Source organism: Vigna umbellata, chromosome 3 (genome assembly GCF_029865625.1).
Source record: "Vigna umbellata cultivar VRB3 chromosome 3, Vumbellata_1.0, whole genome shotgun sequence".
In the NCBI taxonomy this organism is placed as follows: domain Eukaryota; kingdom Viridiplantae; phylum Streptophyta; class Magnoliopsida; order Fabales; family Fabaceae; genus Vigna; species Vigna umbellata.
Genome location: NC_142167.1, coordinates 2,526,048 through 2,546,753, shown reverse-complemented (window position 1 = coordinate 2,546,753; position 20,706 = coordinate 2,526,048). Strand labels below are relative to the sequence as shown.

At 34.8% G+C, this 20,706-nt stretch overlaps 2 protein-coding genes across 3 annotated transcripts; both read left to right on the top strand.

Moving 5' to 3' along the window:
* The first annotated feature begins 5,250 nt into the window (after positions 1-5,250).
* On the top strand, positions 5,251-6,494 carry LOC148201400 (uncharacterized). Its single transcript, XM_088108853.1, has 2 exons — positions 5,251-5,862; positions 5,967-6,494. Exons 1-2 carry the CDS (start codon positions 5,251-5,253, stop codon positions 6,492-6,494), a joined length of 1,140 nt encoding a protein of 379 aa, XP_087964979.1.
* Positions 6,495-9,074: 2,580 nt separating this feature from the next.
* LOC124829987 (topoisomerase II-associated protein) lies at positions 9,075-19,766 on the top strand. Of its 2 annotated transcripts, XR_015784757.1 has the most exons (6): positions 9,075-9,488; positions 10,352-10,485; positions 10,672-10,728; positions 11,598-11,661; positions 17,118-19,382; positions 19,491-19,766. XR_015784757.1 is itself a non-coding variant. In XM_047303572.2 (5 exons), exons 1-5 carry the CDS (start codon positions 9,398-9,400, stop codon positions 19,256-19,258), a joined length of 2,487 nt encoding a protein of 828 aa, XP_047159528.2. In that variant the 5' UTR covers positions 9,075-9,397; the 3' UTR covers positions 19,259-19,766. The 2 variants fall into 2 exon arrangements, 1 of the variants encoding a protein (XP_047159528.2); XM_047303572.2 differs by having other exon boundaries at positions 17,118-19,766.
* Positions 19,767-20,706: the final 940 nt, after the last annotated feature.

Genomic DNA, 20,706 nt, shown 5'->3' with positions numbered 1-20,706 from the left:
TAGTTTTTTTTTTTTTTTACATCCCTGATAATTCTTTTAGTTGTTGTCCCTGTTATATATTTTTGTGCCTTTACCCTTGCCATATTAATGAAATTAAATGCTGAAGCGATTGTTATCCGCGTCTAAGATAACTGGAAGAAAGTGCATAAAATACGAGCTTTATATGTGCGTTGTGTCTTCAATATATTATCATGTATATAACTAAAACATCCTATTCTTAATTGAATTCTACGTAATTTCCTAACTGATTAGCATAGCATTTTGCTAATTTCTTAATTATCCGAAAAAGTAGTGCTAACGGAAAGTTCATATGGAGACATTTTCATGTCAAGGTTGCGTTTTTAGGAATCATGTTCCGTGGAAAAACAATCCTCGGAAAAACAACACCTAATCATCTTGACCGTTCGGTTTAAACTTTTTATTCACATATTAACAAAATAAAAATATGCTTAGAAGATATTGAGTCTAAACTTTTTATTCACATATTAACAAAATAAAAATATGCTTAGAAGATAGAGTCGTAATTGAGTCAACCTTATTCGTAGACTCAATATGAAATCTATAAATATAGAAACAAAGTAAGAAGATAGCAAAGTAAAAAGATAGGTGATTATATTTATTGAACATTTAAGATTTAATTGTAATAATCGATGGGTAAGAATCAAAGAAAGAAACGATAAAGTTGTGTAGTTATCAACTCTATATAATGAAACAATCATTATTCCTAGGCTACTCACTCAAGAAGATATCATTAAAATATTTTATTAAAAGTACTCAAATATATCATTATGTATTCTTAGAGGTCAATTGTTTATCAATGCTAATTATATATAAATAATTTTGGTACATAAGGTATACAATGCTATGAATTTAATCTCTAAAACTAAGAAAAATTAAATACATATATAAAGTTTTAAGTGATCTTTATTAAAGTCTCAACTTAACTAAGTAATATCATTTTGGTATCTAAGTATGTATTATATATTAAGTTACATTACTTAGATTTTGGAGTAATAATGAGATTGACAAATCACACTTTTAGGAATTATTTGAAATCTTCAGTTTTGAACTTTAATTTGATAATGATATTATCATCAATCAATTTCATCCGAATAAATAAAAAAATATTGAAAAAATAGATTAGAAAAAATAAAAAAGAAATGAATTTTTTTTAAAATACTAAAATAATAAAAAATGTATATATAGGTTTGAAAAGCTAGTAAATTTTTTAAAAGGATTATGGTTCAAAAAGGACACATAAAAAATTTAGGCTAAAATCTTATTATAGACTTTTAATTTTTATAAAAAAAATCAATTAGATCTCTAATTTTTATTTAATTTAATTCAGTCTCTTAATTTTTAAAAATATTCAATCATGTTATTTTTGTTAGATTAACATTAAATTTTCATTCATATATATATCAAATCACTCCACTTAACAAATAAAATCAATTTAAATATTTAGATTAGACTCAACTTATGAAAGTTTCGGAGCTAAGTGATAAAGAAAAAAAAGAAGGAAGCGTTGCAGAAAGAAAAGGGTTTAAAGAAAAAAACTGAAGCACAGGCACAAGGATACCGACGCTTCAATAGGTCAAACCTCCAAAATGGATGACAACACTTATATCATTATGGATTATTAAAATTTATATTCAAATTTTTTGTATTCAAAATTATCTATAAACAAGGTTAATTAAATATAATAATTTAAATATATTATCACTTAATATAAAAATAAATATAATTGATTTAAGACATTCTATCCCTTCTTGATAATCGTTATTGAAAAAGACACTTTAGCCAACATTCATTTAAAGACAAATTAACAACTTTAAAAAATATTATATCATTAGATAAAGATATGGTAAGAGAGTAAATAAAAACATTTTCAATAAGATTTATATAATATAAATATTCTTAATAAAACAGGATTTATTAAAATTCAACCCTTGTATTGCATGATGGTTTTTGATTTTGAATATCTTTAACCAATTTTTGAAGTCATTGAATTAGCTTTGTTATTTAGCATTCTCCCGAAAGAATATATTCATATAGTTTTAGAATTGTTAGATTCAAAGATTATAAAAGGTATGTTATATAACTATTGATATAAGTATGGACAACGACCAACCTATAAAATGAGTTTAGTTTAGTCAAGTCGTAAAATTAGTATACTAAATATAAACACAACAATCCCGAATGAATATGAAGATATGAGATGTGAAGGTTTTATTTAGTTTTTAATTTACTTAGTTTTTAATTTACTGTTTTTATTTTCACTTTAAAAGCAAAGGATGGAAGAGAAAACAAAAGAAAAATGCAACGAAGGAATGGTAAATTTTGAAGAGAATTAAAACTCCGACGTTTAACTTGGTAGAGTTAAATGGTAGCTAGACAAGATTGTCTATGGAAACTAGGAGTAGGTGACACTTAACTAAAAACTGTATCAGGAAGATACCAGGAGTGTTTAGGAATATCATAAGTGGTGAAAAATACTACACAACTAGGAGTGGGTGAAACTTAGTCAGGGTCACATTAACGAAGGTTACTAAGTTGACTGGGACAACCAGAAGAAGGTTAAATTTATTTGGGGGTTCAAATTTCGTCCTCTCTTTCTCATGTTCTCCACCCTCCCTTCTTCTATTTTCATGTTATTTCAACATTTCATAGAGTGTTAAGCTTGTGAGGTTGATTATGCTGTAATTTCTTAACTAGATTATGAGATTACATGAATAAATTTGTTTGTTCTTTTGATTCTAAATGTGATTTATTTTTAGGTTTAATGTCTCCGTAGGTCCCTATTTTGGTCATGAATTTCAAATAGGTCCTCTTCATTTTCGGCGTATCAATTGAGTCCTTGTTTTTGTAAAATTGAATCAATTATAGGCCTGCCGTTAAACTGGACAAACGGCCGTTACAGTATTGGTTACGTGGCATGGTTGACTGCAGTTACTACTCAGACGTGGCATCTCTTCAGCGCATTAGGGTTCATTTCCCTTCTCTTCATTCTTCCATCTCACACAAACACAATCAAATCTTTCTTCTCCCAGCTAAGAAAACCCGACGAGGGGTGTCATCTCCGCACACTGCCACCTCCGCCAGACCGGCCACCGTCAATCTGCCTCTGCGTCGCGTTTGCCAAACTGGCCGCCGCTCACCATCGCGACCCAGCCACCCGTGCCACCACCTTTTGCGTCGCCGGCTAACCCCAAATACTACCGGATCCGTTCCCAACCGCGATGCCGTTAGCCTTGGAAGCCGCCGCCGATGGGCTCTCCCATTCGCCTTTATCTATTTTCTGTTTTTGTGCTTGGGTTGTTGGAAATGGTAGGTTTCTGTAGTGTGCGTGTGTTTCTTGTTCAAAGATTCAACTCCTTTGGTGGTGATTGGAGATGAAAAGAAGCTTGATGGCCTAGTCCCACTATATGGTTTGGTTCCCTGGAATTCTTGGTGGTTGGCGGATGGATAATGATTGTTGTTGGAGGTGAGGAGTTGGGATTGATAGGGAAATTTGGTTGATGGATGAGGCTGAACTGGATGCTGGTTGATGATTGTGATGTTGGCTGTGCATAAGGGATAAGGATGAAGAGATGATACTGGAGGTGATATGTGGATGGGAACGATGGAAGGGAAATCACGGGTATTGGAGGTGATATGTGGATGAAGATGAAGAGATGCCACGTCTGATTAGTAGATTAGTAACTGCACTCAACCATGCCACGTAATCAATACTGTAACGGCCGTTTGTCCAATTTAACGGCAGGCTTGTAATTGATTCAATTTTACAAAAACAAGGACTCAATTGATACGCCGAAAATGAAGAGGACCTATTTGAAATTCATGACCAAAATAGGGACCTACGGAGACATTAAACCTTATTTTTATCTATGTCTTTTGCTTCTTAATATGGTTTTTACATTATAGTAAGTTAGCATGGTGTTAAATCTACATAACATATCAATCCTATGAGTTTAAGGGTTTTTAATTTTAACTGATAATTTGCTTTGATTAAAGTTATAAACTTTCATGTCATTGAATGAGTTTTTTTGAGAATGTACTTTGATTAGAGGTGAAAATTTTAACAAGAATTAATCGTACTTTGGTTATTTAACTTTTTACTTGATATAAGAGATAAAAGAATAAACATGATTAAACATAGTAATATTTAATTAAGAATTTACTTTGATTAAATTTACTATGATTAATCTACAAAGTTTTTACTTTTAATTGAGAACGGAGTTTTGTTAATAGTGAGAACGCCAACAAACTAATTGAGAATTTATATTGATTAATTTTAAAATCTAAAACAATAATTAATTAATTGAACAATAATCTCTAGATAACCAATGATGAATTTGTTGGGATAAACATAAATTTTAGGGTTTTATTAATAATTTTGTTTAAATATTATTTTATTAGTTTTTGGGTATAGTAATATTTAGTTTGATTTGATAGAGATAAAATAGGGATACGTAGTTATGATTTTTGATTTATATAGGTACAATATTATTTTATGATAGATTAAGCAAATTTTATTTTTAAGATAGTTTATATTTTATTTTCAAATTTTATTTTTATTCCCGTAACATTGTAAGTGTCACGAGTATTTAAAGCCTTCAATTATCAATCAATAATAAGACTCAATTTTAGGAAAATAGTTGAGTGTGTGTATCGTGAGATTTTCTTAACAATGGTATTAGAGCTTTATGCTCTGAGTACCGAGAGAGAAAGAAAAAAAAAAGGAGAGAGGGAAGAGTTAAACATCGTGAGAGAAAAAGTGAGTGCTTGATTATTTTGGGAGAGAGATGACAAAGGTTGTCAATGGTATGAGTGTGCCACAATTGACGAGAAAAACCAATTATGATAATTGATGCCTAGAGATGAAGGCGTTATTGAGATCCTAAGACATTTGGGATATGGTGGAAGACGGGTACGTTAAACTTGATGAGAACGAACATAAGATGGTGGCACATATGACAGCATTGAAGAAAACTCATACAAGAGATGGGTCAACATTGTATTTTATCTACAATGCAGTAGATGAGTCGGAATTCAAAAAAATAGCGAATGCCAAATCAGCAAAGGAAGCATGAGAGATAGTGGAGGTTGCGTATAAAGGGGATAAACGCGTTAGACAGGTCCTAATACAAGCTCTTAGAGGATAGTTTGAACAGTTGAAGATGAAGTCCAAAGATCATATAACCGAGTACATAACTCGGGTGGAGAAGGTGGCCAACCAAATCGGAAGGAATGGAGAACAAATGCCATCAAGCCGTTGTGGGAAAAATTTTGAGATCCCTTACAGAAGATTTCAAAAGTATCGTGTGTGCCATCGAAGAATCGAAAGACTTATCAGTTCTCACAGTGGATGAACTTGTTGGGTCATTAAAAACCCACGAACAAAGAAGAAGGAGTTGGGATGATCATGTTGAACCCGACGATCAAGCACTACAGGTACAATTTGACTCGAATAAATCTCGGATTACTCAAAGCCGAGGTCCTGGCGGTAGAGGACGAGGAGGCCGAGGACGAGGTGGACGTGGCCGAGGTAATTTTGAGAATGATAATGAAGAGCAAACTGGTCAACAGAATTGGCGTGACCGAGGACAAGGGAAAGGCCGAGGAGATCTGTCAAGAGTTGAGTGTTTTAAGTGTGGCAAGTATGGCCACTATGCAAATGAGTGTAGATCAATCAAGTACTATAACTATGGCAAGGCTGGCCATATTGCAAAGTATTACAAGACCGAGACAAAGGGGGTGACTAATCTCCTTACTAAAGATGCAGAAGAACTATTGCTGGTAAAAAGCTCGGTTGTAGTGGACATGGAAAATTTGGTCTCAATAATGGATGAATTGATCTCGGTAAAAGGTGCGACAAACGTGGAAAAGAAACTCAAACAAAAGATGAAGAGATTCAGCGGATATGAAGGCTTCTGGATGAAGCTAATGAGATTATGAATAAACAGAGGGTTGAACTTGAGGAGCTAAAGAAGGCGGATGTTGGAACATGCTTGAAATCAAAGATTGATGAGATTTCTACCAACTCGATATGGTATCTAGATACTAGGGCAAGCAATCATATGTGTGGAAACGAGAACTTTTTTGATAAACTCACCAAGGTGGAGGCCAAATTTGCGTCTTTCGGAGATGAATCTAAGGTGGCCGTGAAAGGGCGTGGAACAATTCGACATATGCAAAACAATGGACGAGGAGAGATTATGGATGTTTATTATGTTCCCGAGCTGAAGAACAATATTTTAAGCATAGGTCAGATAATTGAAAATGGTAATTCAATTTTTATGAAGGACCAGATACTGTATTTAAAGGATAAGCATGGTCGTCTAGCAACCCAAGCAAAAGCGAAGAAGAACCGGTTGAATGAACTAGAGTTGAAAATATTGGAGAGAAGGTGCTTGAAGCAAGGTATGACTAGTAAGAGCTTGGATAACTTCAACTTAAATCTGATTGAAAGAAGCAAACCTAGTGTGGGATGATGCACATGGAAAGCCGAATGAAGGAAGGAAGAATTTAAGTTTATGGGGGAGTTTGTTGGGATAAACTTAAATTTTAGGATTTTATTAATAATTTTGTTTAAATATTATTTTATTAGTTTTTGGGTATAGTAATATTTAGTTTGATTTGATAGAGATAAAATAGGGATACGTAGTTATGATTTTTGATTTATCTAGGTACACAATATTATTTTATGATAGATTAAACAGATTTTATTTTTAAGATAGTTGGTATTTTATTTTCAGATTTTATTTTTATTCCCGTAACATTGTAAGTGTCACGACTATTTAAAGCCTTCAATTATCAATGAATAATAACACTCAATTTTAGGAAAATGTTTGAGGGTGTGTATCGTGAGATTTTCTTAATAGAATCTTATTTTTAAAAAGCAGTGAAATCAACCTATGTTCTGTATCATTGTTTTTTTTATCTTTAGAATGTTCTAGGAATAATCTAAGTATAAAGTCTTACTCTGACATGTCGTACAAGTCGCGCTTCAATCAAGATATGATAAAACATCGTATCTTTGCATGACAAGACAAGTAAGTGTGACCATCTACCAAAAAGCACTAAAGGAGCCTACACAATGCTCAACTCCACATCCAACGAGAGAAGATTAATGAAAAAATGAAAGCAGAAAAAGAAAAGAATGAATCATGATGCCCAAGATGGGATAAAAGAAAGAAGGAAGAAAATAAAAGAAAAAGAGGTTGAAACAGTTGAGGTTGAAATTAAATGAAGTAAAGAAATAAAGTTGAGAGCATATTGAAAAGAAGAGAAGAAGAGAAAGAGAGCATAATTTGAATATTCATTCTATTGCTCACCAAGTCTATACACATGTCTAATGTTCTTCGATATGTAGGAAATGGAGAAGAGAAGGAGCAACCACATGACAATTGGTTGAATATTCAACATAGAGAAGAGAAGGGAGAAAGAGAAAGTATTCGTCCTACTAGTCTTCATGTGCATATTCATCCTATCTACTTTCCTACATTAAGCGTTGAATTGCGAAAATGTTTAAAACACTGTTCAAACACTCACCCTTCTGTGTTTTCTTGCATTTCAATCTATAGTAACTCAAAGCAGTGTAACAAGGAGAGATATTATGAGTATAATGTATACCTTTACGGGGGGCAATTGAAAGGTCAAACTTAGTTTTCAAAGCCGGATGAGATGGATGATTGGGCATTAGAAGTGAGTCATCTGGGGAATTATGAGAACGTTGTTATCGACTATACATCTAAATGGTTGGTGGAGGTGGAGAATCTAGAGATGGACTAGACACAATAAGATATCACATATAATTGGAATATTGACGGACGGTACTAGAGGGAGACACACATGAATAAGAAGGAGACTTAAAGTAAAGAGAAGACTCATGAAATATGACATCAATTGAAATTAAATAACAATTAAAAGAAGAAGAAAAACCATTTATATCTTTGTGTGATCTAGTGAATCCTAAAAAAACATGCTTGTGTAACCTATGAGATAATTTATCAAGATCAAGATTAAAATTATGAACTAAATATATAATATAAAAAACTTTTAGAGGTAAATGATGAAGAGGTGTACATGAAAAAATAAAATAGAATCATAGATTTTATTATAAAAAATCGTTGATGATTTGTGATTAATAACATACCATAAAGTGAAAATGTCATCGAGGAATCCTACCATGCATTAAAATTGTGTTAATGGTTTCAATAATATGTCTATTCTTACATTCAATCTCATCATTTCCTTGAGATGTATAAAATTGAAAAATTATTTTTTTTACTGTGAGTAGTTATTTAAATTTTAAAATGTGGTTATTGAGGGATAAATTTTTAAAAACTTTTAAGTTTAAAAAGAAATAGTCAAATAAAAAATATCAATTTTAAAAAATGATAAAATTAACAAAAATAATTATTTTAGTTGTAAAAAACAGTTATATAAAGAATAAAAAAGAACAAATGTGTACAAATAAAATCTGTAATATATATATATATATATATATATATATATATATATATATATTAAAAAAATAAAATATTATACATATTCATAATTATTTAATTTTTTTAGCAAAAGTTAATTAAATTATAAAATATTTTTTATTAAACATAATTATAAAAATAAGTAATTTGCCTAGTTTTTTTATTATATAAATAGTGTTTTATTATAAATAATTATTTGAATTTTAAAAAATAGTTATTGAAGAGTTAAAATTGGAAAAATGATTTTTTTATTATGAGTAATTATTTAAATTTAAAAAATTGGTTATTAAAAGATAAAACTGGAAAAGAAAATGTAGACCCAATATTGGAATTATATTTAAAAGTTTTTATATTAAGATTATTTATATTTAAAAGAAACTATAAGCTCAACTCTATACCTTATTTTCTGTTTAAAAATTGAATAGTCATTCATTTTCAGGAACAATCTAATAATATTATATTAATATTAACAAAGAGTTTAATAGATATTAACTATCAGGATAAATTTTTGCAAATATAAATAAATCTGTCCATAACTACTGTTTATAAATTATTTATCGATTACTCGATTCCTTCCGGTTTTAGGGTTCTTCTACAAAAAAAAAATTCTGAAATAAATCTCAATCTATATCGCCTTTGTATTTGTAGGGTTCCCCAGTCTCTTCGTCTTTTTCTTTTATCTTCTTCCTCCTATTGTTCTCCTTGGTTTTGATCCAAATTATAATCCTCTTTCATGCGGTCAATTGCTTGCACGGATAATCTTCTTCTTCGTTCTCCCCTTTTCCTTCGGTTTAAGTTTTTACTGAGAAAGATATAGTGTTTAAAGTTTGAATCTTTTCTGTGTTGGATTCTCTTTTCGCTTTGAATATTTTTGTTTTTCTTTCTGGGTTTTGGCCTTTCTTTTCATGGTGGATATGGATGGGTTTGGAACTGGGGGTGATGTTGGGGGAGTTCCCAACACAGAGGATCTTAGGCAACTGGGGAATGTTTCCACAGGTTTGCTTCACCTTCCTGGATTCAATTTATTTTCTATCTTAACCTTATCTTGATGCATGTTTGTGCGTGTTTTTTTTATTCAGTTTGTTCATGTAGATCTGGTCTGTTTTATAGACTAATTTGATTTGAATTGTAAGAAAATTGATCCAATATTACTTGTTATTATTGTTAGGAGTTCTTTTGCATTTCTGTTTGTTGGTTGTTATCTTCAGTTCACACACAGTAGCCTTTTTACGCTTCAGGTTCTAAGTTCTTACACGGCATGCTGAGTAGCTGAACCAAAACCTTTTGTTGATGTTATGAATTCTAGAAAGTTTAACATGCTGATTATTTCATATGAATTGGTTTTTTTTTGTTGCCATCTTTTGGGGTATGTTGCTGTTGACTGCTGAAGTTGATGACCCGACTGTTTGGTGACTGTGTAATGGTTCTCTACCTGCTTTACACAGGTAGTTGATCCAGGACTGTTTTTTTGTGTGCAAATCAGATAGTCCTGAGTCAAGAGCTATTTCTCCACGTGTCAATGCTTTGTTATATGAATATTATTTTTATTTACATTTCTTCTATTTTAGTGAGAGCCTTGTTGCACTTTCAATGAATAACTCACTTCCATTAGGATTATTATGACGGTATTTTGCAGCTTTACATTTTGAAATTGATGATGTCTTACAAGTGTCTTAACAATTCTCTTACTTGTGTATCTTTTGACTTAATGCAATGTTTGGTGTCTTACATATTTAAATAATTGTTTTACATATTTGTAAACTTGACATCATGACTTGATATTATGCCATCACCCATGCATCCTATACTTTTCATTTTAAATAGTTCTAATGGTTGACACATTTTCCTCTATGCAAAAGGTACTGTTTTTGATGCATCGCAATATGCTTTTTTTGGTTCGGATAGTGCTGTCCAAGAAGTTGAGCTGGGAGGGTTAGAAGATGATGACGATTTGATTGAGTCTAATGGGGAGTTCATTGTCAACAGAGATGAGGTTAATGTCCATAATTCTTTTGACTTTAACTTCAAATTTTGTTTCCAGGATAATTTGAAATATACAAATGGTGGCATAATCACTGCTTCCTTCCCCACCCCTCCTAAAATCAATGGATATTGACTGTTACTCGTCATTGACTCTTAATCGATCTGATGCTATTAGCAACTCCTTCCAATTTTTCAGGCTGAGGATTTAAAATCTATCTCTGACATTGATGATCTCAGTACTACATTTTGGAAGGTAAGGCTTTTAAATTATGATATATCATTCTCTCCTTGAATGGTTGGTATTTTTATTAGATAATTAACTGAAATATTGTCATATGATGATATTATCTCAATTTGCTTGCATTCATTAAAGAATTGATAATTATTTATTTTAATATTTATATTATATTATATATGAAATTTGTCATTGGGTAGTACGAACAAAGTAAACCCTGTATTGATTCAAATAGGTGAGTTAGGGCTTGTGAGGTACAAAGAAGTAAAAGTGTTTTTTTTTTCTGTTGTTGATATATCTTAACCTTTATTTACCACATAGTTCAACTTCATTTGTTTTTTTATTTTAATTTCTCAATGTTCCTGTGACAAAAGGGTTAAGCAAGAAATTGGTTTGGTCCTGTTTCTCAATGCTATCATTTGATGTGCTAGAATTTTTATTGACTATGAAAAAGAATTTTGTTTCAAATTAGTTCAAGGTATCAAGCTAGGAGCTTGATCTTTTTGTGTGCTCTATTTCATATTAGTGATCCTATGCTTGTTGACCAGCGTAGTACTAGAGAGTTGGAAGTTTGTCCAGTGAAGATGAAAATGTACTCATTCTTAGTCGTTACAGTGGCTGCTCACTTTAATTTCCATTTGTCATTATGAGTTTTCCTCATTTGGCCTATGGATGTAGGCCTCTAGGTCTCTCTAGGTTGTACCCCATCAAATTTCTTGTATGTATTATTTTCCTCATCTTTATTTTCTGTTTCCTTTTTTTCCTTCTTGAAAAATGAGAAAAATAATTAGTAATATGCCAGCATCTCTTATGTTGTTGAATCCAAATGTTTTGCTTTGTGCATGTTGATACGAAGATTAAGTTTTTTTTTTTGGGTTTAATTTCAGTTGAACAAGGTTGTAAGTGGACCAAAAAGCACGGAATATATTGGTGAACAGGGATCGAGACAAAGTGAGTAAAGTAGTTGTAAAGGATTTTCTATGTGTTTTTTTATCATAACTTAATGCCCCTTTTTTTCATTGATTTTAATTTTGTATTTATTTAACATTTATAATATATTTCCCTTCCAATACTGAGAGGCCATCTCATACATGATACTTGTTTATATGAAGTGGAAGCATAAAGCTGTTAGAGTTAATATTTGGAAGTTGGAATACGTTAATTTGGAGTGGCGTTTGTTTAATTTGAAAAGTGAAAAGTAAAAGCTGATTTGCTTGAGGAAATCCCACTCAGGATCTGTTAGGTTACTTTATGCCAATAACCTAATCAAGACTCTCTTCTCACCACAACTCTCGAATAAAGAATGGAAAAGTATGTATATATGTATTAATGATGAATGAGTGAATCAGAATACAAGAATCACCCCAAGGAAGCCTAACCTTCCTCCTCTGGAAAATATCCAGTCTGAACAAATTCTCCGATCCCCCTCTCCCCCTACTTAGTTTATTATTTATACCTTCTCTCTCTTCTAACAACTATAACATATTACTCTCCTTACACGTGTCTCACACGTGTCTAACTCATTCTCTTTTATTCCTAACATTACTCCCCCCCTCAAAATCAACCTTGTCCTCAAGGTTGAAGTTAGGGAACTGTTATTTGCCGTAATGCTCCTCTTCCCTTCCCAGGTGATGCCCTCCAATTCAAGTCTGGAGGCTTGGGTGGTGGCAAATCCTCCTCCAATATCTTCCATTCTTCCTGGATTCTATCAACTTCCAACATTCTGCTCCTCGAATCCTCCACCGATGTCTTCCATTCTTCCTGCTCAATCTCCATGCTCAACTGCCACCAATCTACTTTCATTTTTCCCAGGGATGCCAAACAGGTAGCTCCTAAATTCACATCCAAACCTCCCGACTCAAAGAAATAAAGTTTGTCTCTGATTTCTAATCCCTTCATCTCAACAATATATTCATTTCCAGTGCTCAATATGTCCATTTTGCTAACAGACTCACGTAGGCCACTCATCATCGCCCCCCAAACAGTATCCCAATCAGTCACCACATATGTAACATGATCTGGAACTGAATCCTGCCCAAAAAATTTTCGGAGAACCTTAATTGCATGTTTGAGATGACCCGAAGAGCTCCAGCTTTGACCATCTGTGGCTACTTTACCAACTTCTAATGCAATAAGGGCAGGAACCCCAACTGCGTTCCTAACATTACAAAACATAAAGTAGTGACCTCTAGTGTTTCTCCTCGCATTTGTTGCTTCCAAGTAGTCCCCAGCATAATCCCAAACTTCACTAGGAAATTCCAGAACCACTGTATTTAGAGTTCCATAACTAAAACGCTTCCCCGAAAAACATTTCCATTGTGGCAAAGGTGGGTACCACTGTATAGTTCCAGCCTTCAAACTGCCCAGTAAAACAGTAACAAGAACAGTATCACCAAAGAAATCGTTGTTATTTGCTGTAGAAACTTTGATTTTATAATATTGACCAGGCTCCTTGATATCATTTGACACATTTGTTACAATGTGGTTCAAGGGAATTGTGATTCTTTCTCCCAGATACTCAACAACGAAACTGTGACCCCTTATAATCATACCATGATCTCCTCCAAAACTCCTATACACTTCATCGTGATTCCAATCGGAAAGATAAACATTATTAAGTGAAGCAGCACAATCATGCTCCAAATGAGTGTAGTGCCAATCCCTAACCCTCCTCTCCTGAGAGTTCAAAATATCCTCATCAAGCTTTCTTTCCACCGAACTGTCCCTTTCGGAATTAAATGGTCTATTTGCCGAATTGTTTTGTTTGGTTTCTTTGTCATTGCGAAAGTAATCACTGTTCATCATTGTCGACCCAAGATCGAACGGATCACCAATCAACGAATAAGTATCTGATCTTCGCTCAATAGCCCCCACAGCCTCAACACCATTTATAATGCCAGCTTCAAGATCGACAGAAACAGAAAATGAGTGATCTGGTTTTCCCGATGCTTGTGGCACCGAATTTCCCAACTCCTGGAAGTCCTTGTTGACGCTTCCCTCCTGTAGCTCCGCTGCCAGCTCCTCACAAACGGTGTCTCGATTCAGTTCGCCGAACCTCCGCGTCAGCGCTTCCGTGAATATCTTCCAATTTGGATGTCGGGTTTTCTTCCGCCAGAAACGAATCCAATAGTAGCTCGCGCCTCTCTCCATACAGGTATATACCAACTTCATCTTCTTCCTCTCCGTCAAGTTCTGTAGATCGAAAAATTTCTCTGCCTTCGCGATCCAGCCCATGGGGTCCACTCCTTCGAATGTTGGGAGTTCAATGCGTTTCATCCCGCTACGTTGCACGTCTCCTCTGTCCTCTTCCGCTTCGTCCTCCGACTTCTCTGGTGGTCGCCGTTTGCGTTCAGCGTTGACGGAATCGCGACTCCCTTCGGAGCTCCGACGCTGGTTCCTTCTTCTCCCACGGTCGCGATTAATGTTTCGTCTTCCACGGTCGCGACTCTCCTTTCGAGCCCTTCCTCTCATCTCCTCTCGAATCTCTTCCAACATGGCTTCCATGGACTCGAACTTTCCTTCCCACCTTTCCTCCAGTGCTTTCATCTTGTTCTCCATCGCGCAACTCCTCCGATCTGGATCCGGCAGGTCGGACCAAATTGTTAGGTTACTTTATGCCAATAACCTAATCAAGACTCTCTTCTCACCACAACTCTCGAATAAAGAATGGAAAAGTATGTATATATGTATTAATGATGAATGAGTGAATCAGAATACAAGAATCACCCCAAGGAAGCCTAACCTTCCTCCTCTGGAAAATATCCAGTCTGAACAAATTCTCCGATCCCCCTCTCCCCCTACTTAGTTTATTATTTATACCTTCTCTCTCTTCTAACAACTATAACATATTACTCTCCTTACACGTGTCTCACACGTGTCTAACTCATTCTCTTTTATTCCTAACAGGATCTATTTAAAGCTACTTGATTATCACAATTGAACATCATATGATCTACATTTCAAACTTTCATCTCATGAAGTAATTGTTTTGCCCTCTCCTTAGTCCATATAAGACATTGATTTAGCTTGTTATTCGGTCTCTGCAGTTGATCTAGAAACCACATTTTAGTCTAACTTTTCCAGAATACAAGGTTGTTAACTGTTGTTAATTGGATATTAAGTGTAGTACTGAAAGTTGTTAGAAGCTGGTAGAATATGCTAGAAATCTCTTGTAATTATTACTTTAGGGTTTGAGTTCTCTATATATAGAAGGGATATACTGTTTTGAATCAATTGAATAAAATCTTCTTTCTTTAATATTAATTCTTTCTAGTTGTTACTAGAGCTCCCGATCTTGGGAGACCTGTATCAACATTTCTTCTTTACCATATTAGTTACAATTCCTTTTAGGATTTGCTCGAAGTGCACCCATTTCCTTTAAATATGGGGATTGCCTGAAGTGCACCCAACTTGTGGATCTTTCTGTTCTTCCATCTCGTTTGTTGTCCCTAGAGTTGCTGTTGGACATTCACCGGACCTTTGTTGGAGTTTTTGCTGGACTTTCGCTGGGCCTTTACTGAACCTTCACCAAAGTTGTCGTTGGAACTTCGTTGGAGTCTCATCGAAGTTGCTCTAGACCTCAAACCTTCATCAGACCCTCACTAGAACAATTGTCAGAGTTGTTGTCAGACCCTCACTAGAACCATTGTCAGAGTTGTTGTCAGACCCTCACTGGAGTTGTTGTCAGAGTCGTTGTTGAGCTTTTTTGTTGGACCTTTTGCCATCATCAGAATTGCCTGTGTTGCCACATCTGGAGCATGACACTCCACTAAGCACTAAGCTTCTAACTTCAGAGATACATGCATAACATGCTGAAATTGAACGTATGAAATCTTGGATGGAGTCTACCATTAAGTCACCTTTTGGTACTTGCTCTCTAGCTATGATAAGAACTTCAATTCATCTTTTAATGTGTCTAAGGACTTTTGGGTTCTCGACTCTGGTGTCACATACCATATGACCCTTCACTCATCTCTAATATTATATGTTTCTCTTTTTAGTAACCACATTATTGTTGCTAATGGGACTCATCCTAATAACTGTATGTGGTAATGTTTCCCTTTTGCCATTCCTCAACCTTAAAGATGTTCTTTATGTTCCAAATCTTTCTAACATTTAAAAACTTACCCATGACCTAAAGTGTTCAATAACATTTTCTGTTCATTGTGTTTTCCATAATCTTGCCAGGTAAGGTTGTGTTGTTTTAACAACTTGGAATTTAACGATAGTATTCGTACATAAATAGGTATCTTTTTTCTCCAATCTTGCTCTACTTTTGAGTCCTCTCAAATTTGGATTCTCCATCATCCTCTAGGACATTCCTCCTTTCCGGTTCTAAAGTTCATGTTCCCTTCCTTATTTTTCATAAAGTCTATTGAATCATTTATATGTGATGTATGTCAACTTGTAAAACACCATTTTGCCACATCCTCCTATTAATACAAAGAGTTTCTTTCTAGTTTGACAACCAAAATGCAGCATCTGATGGTAGACCAAGTATTGACTAGCATAGAAGCGTAACATTTTAGTGTTCCCTTTGTTCTCATGTAACAATCCTTGATTCAGAGCATACCTAAATATCTCATAAGTTGTACCATTACACTCTGATGATAAGAGACTGCATAAATTGACACACCACTAACTGTGGAGAAGACACCTCCTCAAGTTATTATAAGGTGGTTAATTTCCTGTAGACTCTGTAATAGCTTGTTGGTTGGATACATTGGAATGTTGAGAAATATATAAAGTTTAAGACACCGTTTTTATTTCTAGTATACACCTTGAAGCTTTCATTGTCAAATGAATCATCTACTTCTACCATCATTAGAGCTCTGATACCATACAAATGATACAGGATCAAAACACTCAGTAATAATATACTGTTTTGTTCTGTGGAGGCTGAGATTAGTGTAATGTACTGTGGAAAACTCCATCACCAAAAGGTTAATCGTCAGCATGCATATGTGTTTAAAAATGTAAGTTATTTTGGAACTGTGCAAGCATGCATTAAAGACCTGTAATAATATGGTCCAAGCTTTCTATGTTAATGGAAAAAAGGTGAGGGTTTTTGCTGCATGACTATTAATCATGACTAAGAATATGTTAAGGCTGTAGTTGGGCAAAAGTTGCAAACTTAAATATGTTAAGGCTGTAGAGTTGATTCTTTGGGTCACTGACTAATCATATAAATAGTTTAGGTGCACAGATGTTTCCTGGATATGATATTTCATCAGACTGTGTTGTCTGTAAAATCCACCTGAAGATTGATGAATTAAGATGAGGTTTTGTGTGTCTTTGAGTTCCCAGTGACCTTACACTTGGCTTTTAGCATTCTTGTTTCTTCTATTGTCACTGTATGCAAAATTTTTCACTTAACTGAATTATTTATCATCTTATATCTTATTCAGATTCTGCAGCTGAATGGGCACAGAAGGACGATGTTCTTAACTGGTATGAACAGAATGCTTATGAGAATGAGGGTTCTCTGGATGGAAGAAGAATGTCATCGCAACCTCATTCTTCTCTCTCTCAGTTACATGAACCAAAGGCCTTGTACAGAACATCCTCATATCCTGAGCAGCCTAGGCAGCAACAACATCACCAGCTCCAACCTGGTGAGACGGCTCCCAACTGGTTTGATCAGCATATGTATGGTACTGAAACTACTCATGATGGAAAACGGTGGTCATCACAACCACATTCCACAATTGCTCACTTACAAGAAACAAGGCCATCGCATAGAACATCTTTATATCCTGACAAGCAGCCGGAATTTCCTCATTTTTCTAGTGAACCAATTTTGGTACCAAATTCTTCATTTACTTCTTATCCTCCGCCCAGTGGTAGATCTCAGCAGGCTTCTCCAAGTCATAATACAGGGCATTTAAACATTCCTTATCATGCTATGGGAGCTCAGATGGCACTGTCACCTCAAAATCGAACTCATTTCTCCAATCCTGCATTACAGTTGAGTGGAATAAATCATGGGCCACCTTTTGGTGGAAACATGCGCCAATTTCCTACTGGTTCTCCTCTTAATCAGATGATGCAGAATCAATTGGTAAACCAGACAGGGTTATATCCTGGAGATCATCCCAATATTTCCTCAGGTTTACCCATGATTAACAAGTATGATCAGATGCTCGGGCTGATGGAACTGAGGGACCAAATGCCAAAGTCAGCTCAAATAGGTAGGCCGAATCTCCGGTTTCCCCCTCAGGGTTTTGATACAAGTGGCCTTAGAAGCAATAGTGGATGGCCTAGATTTAGATCCAAGTATATGACTACTGATGAAATTGAGAATATTCTTAGAATGCAGCTTGCAGCAACACATAGCAATGATCCATATGTTGATGATTATTACCACCAAGGCTGTCTTGCAAAAAAGTCTTCTGGTGCTAAATTGAGGCACCACTTCAGTCCAGCTCAAATAAGGGAACTTCCTCTACGACCCTCTTCTAATACTGAACCACATGCTTTTCTTCAGGTCGATGCTCTAGGGAGGGTTCCATTCTCATCGATTCGCAGGCCCCGCCCTCTACTGGAAGTTGATCCTCCAAATTCCTCTAATGTAGGTAGTCCTGAGCAAAGCATTTCAGAGAAACCCCTTGAACAGGAACCCATGCTTGCAGCTAGGGTCACAATTGAAGATGGTATTTATCTTCTTCTTGATGTAGATGATATTGATCGTTTCCTACGCTTTAATCAGCTCCAAGATGGTGGTCTTCAGTTAAAACGGAAACGGCAGGGTCTTTTGGAAGGACTTGCTGCCTCTCTTCAGTTAGTTGATCCACTGGGAAAGAATGGACGTACAGTTACACTTGCTGCAAAAGATGACTTTGTTTTTCTCAGGATAGTTTCTCTACCCAAGGGTAGAAAGCTTCTTGCTAGATACCTTCAACTGCTTTTTCCTGGTGGTGATCTAATGCGGGTAGTCTGCATGGCCATCTTTCGGCATTTAAGGTTTTTATTTGGTAATCTTTCCTCTGATCCAGCTTCAGCAGACACTATTAATAACCTTGCAAGGGTTGTTTCGAGATGCATCCGTGAAATGGATCTAAGTGCAATTAGTGCTTGTCTAGCAGCAGCTGTTTGTATTTCTGATCCACCACCCCTACGCCCCCTTGGAAGTTCAGCTGGAGATGGGGCTTCCCTTATTCTAGTATCCGTGCTTGAAAGGGCAACTGAACTTCTAACTGATCCTCATGCTGCTACCAATTATAATATTGCAAACCGTTCACTTTGGCAGGCTACATTTGATGAATTCTTTGGCCTTCTGACCAAGTACTGTGTGAGTAAATATGATGGTGTAATGCAATCATTCCTTATACAAGGGACACCAAATATGGCTGCCATTGGTGCAGATGCTGCTAAAGCTATTAGCAAGGAAATGCCAGTTGAGCTCTTACGTGCAAGTTTACCTCACACCGATGATCACCAGAAAAAACTATTACTTGATTTTGCTCAGCGCTCTATACCTGTTGTTGGATTTAATGGTAATTCAGGGGGCCATGGTCATCATGTGAACTCGGAGTCAGTGCTGAGTTAATTCGATAATTGAACACTTTAATGGTAATCCAAGGAGCTGTTCAATGCCAAAATTTCATGGGGACAACCTTGTGTTCTATTTACTTTGGACCTGTCTCACGGGGAAGGATCAGGTGCATATTGCGGTAATGCCATGTAGCATTGTGATAAATTTACAATCAGGCCTTCTGTGTATTATGATAGACTTGGCTTGATTTGTTCCTCTTGTCTTGCCTATTTTTTTGTTTTGACAGGGGAGCTTATTGTTGCTCAGTTTGTGGTTTCTCTAGAGCACAGTAGTGGGTAGTATGTCAAGTTTTAGGTGTTTAAGTTGGATTCCCATGTTTCTTTATTATTACATCATTCAGGCATGGGATTGTGGTTGTGTTCATACTCCTTATCTACCTTTATATAGACGTCACATGTCCAAAATGAAGTAGCATTATGGGATGGACAAATTATAACCGATCGAAAAAGGTGGTGTTGGCATTCCTAAGAATAAATTATGTTAACCTTATTTCTTGGTTTCACTTTTGTCTCCTTTTCCATTGGTACAGACTGTAGTTTTGTATCATCATATAGTTTGCTGTTGCGTTTGCGGCTAAGCAGTACATGGAATTTTTTAATTGTTGAAGTAATGCACATGCCATTTCCAAAATGTTATGATTGGTAAATTTTCTCGTATTGATTAGCCTTTCTTTCGTAATTCATCAAAACCGTTACATATTTTGCAGGTTTTGCAGGTTTAACTTTTAAAACGGTGAAGTTATTAGAAACAGGTCAAGGTCAATTTGGTTCATAATTGATCCATTAAAACAATTGCAGCGCTTAGATTAAGAACCAAATTCCTCTAAAAAGGTTTAGTCGGATTTGAATTTTAATTTTTGTGCATCTCCCAATGAAACTATTCGGCATTTTACATAACTTACACTTTATTTGAAATATAGGACACGTGGATTATAAAATTGTTCTGGTTTTATGTTTAAATGGTTTCGAATTCAACATTCAAGTGTAATTTATAGGTTAAAGTTTCAATGGGTTGAAAACTCTTGCATTTTTTTTGGAGAAAATCTTAGGTGTTGGAAAACAATTTCTTCAAGTGAAATAAAAAAGGTATTGGAATACCAATTGTTAGAATATCTATTAAATATAAATAGTTGTTAGATATGTATATTTAATGTAGGTGATTAACAAATGTACTTGTGAGTTGTAAGTATTAAATTCCTAGAGTTGCTAGCATTATTAACTTAGATATTTTTTATGTATTTTTCTTTTATAAATAATAGAGAAGTTGAAGATAATAAATTCCTTAAGCTACTTTTCTCATATTTTCAGTCTTAAGTTAGTATCAGAGTGAATGCTTTCCACTTTGCTAACCTTTTTGGCACTAGCTGTGAAGTATATTGTTGTAATTTTGATTGTTGGTGAATTCTTCCTTAAATATGTATACATTTTCTCAAAGTGAATACA

Excerpts from the sequence above, each read along its gene's own strand:
- LOC148201400 (XM_088108853.1), top strand. The coding sequence starts at position 5,251 with ATGGAGAACAAATGCCATCAAGCCGTTGTGGGAAAAATTTTGAGATCC. Across the intron at positions 5,863-5,966 it reads TAATGGATGAATTGATCTCG|AGGGTTGAACTTGAGGAGCT; the intron begins GTAAAAGGTGCG and ends ATGAATAAACAG.
- LOC124829987 (XM_047303572.2), top strand. The coding sequence starts at position 9,398 with ATGGTGGATATGGATGGGTTTGGAACTGGGGGTGATGTTGGGGGAGTT. Across the intron at positions 10,486-10,671 it reads TCATTGTCAACAGAGATGAG|GCTGAGGATTTAAAATCTAT; the intron begins GTTAATGTCCAT and ends CCAATTTTTCAG. Across the intron at positions 10,729-11,597 it reads TCAGTACTACATTTTGGAAG|TTGAACAAGGTTGTAAGTGG; the intron begins GTAAGGCTTTTA and ends GTTTAATTTCAG.